Consider the following 2,502-nt stretch of genomic DNA (forward strand, 5'->3'; position numbering starts at 1 on the left):
TGACACAAATATATTTGTATTAGGCCAATCAACCACCAGAACACCAAGATCTGATACTTTTACCAAATGCTTGGAGGCAATTTAAGTATGGAAGAAGCTCCAGAGCCAGCCCCTTCTCCTCCTGCTCTTTGATGCCAGCCTGTGTGCCAGCCTTTTATCACTATTTAATAGGGTGTGAAGAATGGCAGTGCGCTGATGCTCCCTCATCTCAACAGAGCTCCCAGGAAAGGAAAAGGCTGAAATTAAAAAAAAAAAAATGGATCTCCATTAAAGAATTCAATACGAAGTAGATTATTTATTTGTTAATTTATTTATTTTGCAGCTGGTCAGTATGGGGATCCAAACCCTTGACCTTGGTGTTATAACACTGTGCCCTAACCAACTGAGCCACCAGAGTTGATTACGTTGCAGAATCATATCTTCCTGTTTCGTGACATGTTAGAAACACAAATCTTAGGGCTTTTTCACTTCCACTGCATAGAGGTCTGATCGCTTCTGTCTAAAAATGGGGATTTGCTGGCGTATTTCAGCCAACTTCTTCAGGTCTGCAAAAACAGGAAAGTGCACTATTAATAATTTGCAACTCCTCACTAACCAAGGAGATTTTTTTCCCCAAACTGTAAAAACCACCAGAGTCTCAGCAAGTAACTCAGTAACACAGGCCTTGTCTAGGTGCAAGACGGCCTGGCACTGGACCTGGAGTCACTGCAAACCAAACCAAGAAAACTCAAGCTTAGCTGCAGCCCGCAGGGACTGGTTGGAGAACCAGACCCTAGAATATCCTCAAGGATAAATGAGGAGGGGTGTGAAGGAGCCCTTCCAGGTGACAGGGCTTTCATAGTTATGAAATCTGGCCTCAGAGCAATAGGGACCCACAGACCTAAACTGTGCTGAGCAAATCTTACCTATGTCTGAATACACGATCGTTTCTTCAGTTCCAGCTTTGGCTAGGACTTCCCCCCTGAAAAAGATTCAGGGGAGAATAAGTGGATTCACTGATGTTTGGTGATATTCAAGATCTCTAAGTTTTTCCTCCCCATCTCTCTCACAAGCCAAAGGGGAAAGAATCTGAGACTGAAAACAAGAAGGTAGGGGTATAAATTCCTGTTCGATCATTTAAGGAGCCACAGGACCTTATGGCAAGTCATCTGGAGTCTCCATTTTCTAATCTATAAAGTAGAAATAAGAGCTTCATGAGGGTGTAGTGAGAAAATTATGGAGTATATTTTGTAAACTGCTAGGAAATAGTCGTTATTCTATAATTATAAACATCTGGGACTAGAGCTACCTATAACCAACAGGAGGCTCCGTCCTGTCCCCACATAAGCACACTTCCGTGAGACGCCTTCACAAGCTGTCTACATCTGCTCTGGCCCACCCGGGCTGCTAACCCACCTGAGGGGATGAGGCTGAGTCTGGGCAGGTCTGCTGGGATCTCTGCCCATGTGCCTACGATCCTTGGATCCTAAGATAATAGGTTTCAGTTTCAGATTTCAGGGAAAGATTTCAACTTGTGGGATCTGGGTAGAAGTGGTAGGGGACCAATACGCTGGCAGGAGCCCCACACTAGGAAACAGCAATACTCTTCATGTATCCAGGGGAAGGCTGAGCTGGAAAACGATCTCCAGGGCTTAGTCTCTTGGCCCAGAGTAGGGGTTCAAAAATAGGTCTACTGAAATGGAAGTTCTCCAAAGTCATCTGACATAAACAAACTGATATAATAACTGGTTCTGCTTACCGGATAAACAGACTTTTGGCACAAATGAGCTACAAACACCACCATTAATGCTGTTTAACTGAATTCCTTTCTGTTCTTTTCTAATTTTTCTAATTCTTGCCCATTATCCCTGGCATTCAAAGATCTTTATGTTAACCCTAGGCACCTTCAAACCCTGCAGAAGGAAAAATGAAGGCAAATCATATACAACTACCTCGTTTCAGAAGCAGCCAGCTCGATCAGTAACAGAGTCCCCAGGAGAACTGGCTATGCAGCAGAGCTGCCCGAGAGGCAGAGGCCAGGACGCCTATCACTAGCAACCAGACAGAAGAACTTGAAGCAAGTTCAAGAACATTTTCAAGGCAACTTAACCTTCCCAGTCCTCAATGCCCTCAAACCCTAATGGACAGGAGGATCACTGAGACTCGGTCACTAGTCATCTCTTCCAAGGCCTCCCCATCACATATATTGAATTCTGGGTCCTTTAAAGTCAGAAGAGAGAACCTTGTGGGACCCTGTAGTGATATTTAACTCTTCTCAGTCTTAACATTGGTATACTTATTCAGAAATTGCAGAAGTACATACAGAAAAGTAGGCTGGCCGGTTACCTCAGCTGGTTAGAGCACAGCCTTATAACACCAAAGTAACAGGTTCAGATCCCTGTATTGGCCAGCCGCCAAACAATAACATCAACAACAAAATCAAAAAAGTAATATAAAAAACATCCAAGTTCTTTTTTTTTTTTTTTAAAGATGACCGGTAAGGGGATCTTAACCCTTGACTTG

General features: G+C 43.6%; 1 protein-coding gene across 2 annotated transcripts in view; it reads right to left on the reverse strand.

Annotated features, from left to right (window-relative positions):
- Positions 1 to 314: 314 nt before the first annotated feature.
- The window catches only part of NIT2 (nitrilase family, member 2), a 19,727-nt gene continuing 17,539 nt past the window's right edge, over positions 315 to 2,502 (reverse strand). Inside the window, exons 9-10 of one of the 2 annotated variants that reach the window (XM_008570354.1) lie at positions 906 to 961; positions 315 to 545 (exon numbers count right to left, since the gene is read on the reverse strand). In XM_008570354.1, the coding sequence (XP_008568576.1) occupies positions 454 to 545; positions 906 to 961 (148 nt within the window). In that variant the 3' untranslated portion in view covers positions 315 to 453. The other variant, XM_008570355.1, reaches the window with a different exon arrangement.

Source organism: Galeopterus variegatus, unplaced genomic scaffold, assembly GCF_000696425.1.
Source record: "Galeopterus variegatus unplaced genomic scaffold, G_variegatus-3.0.2 Scaffold596, whole genome shotgun sequence".
NCBI classification, from domain to species: Eukaryota; Metazoa; Chordata; class Mammalia; order Dermoptera; family Cynocephalidae; genus Galeopterus; species Galeopterus variegatus.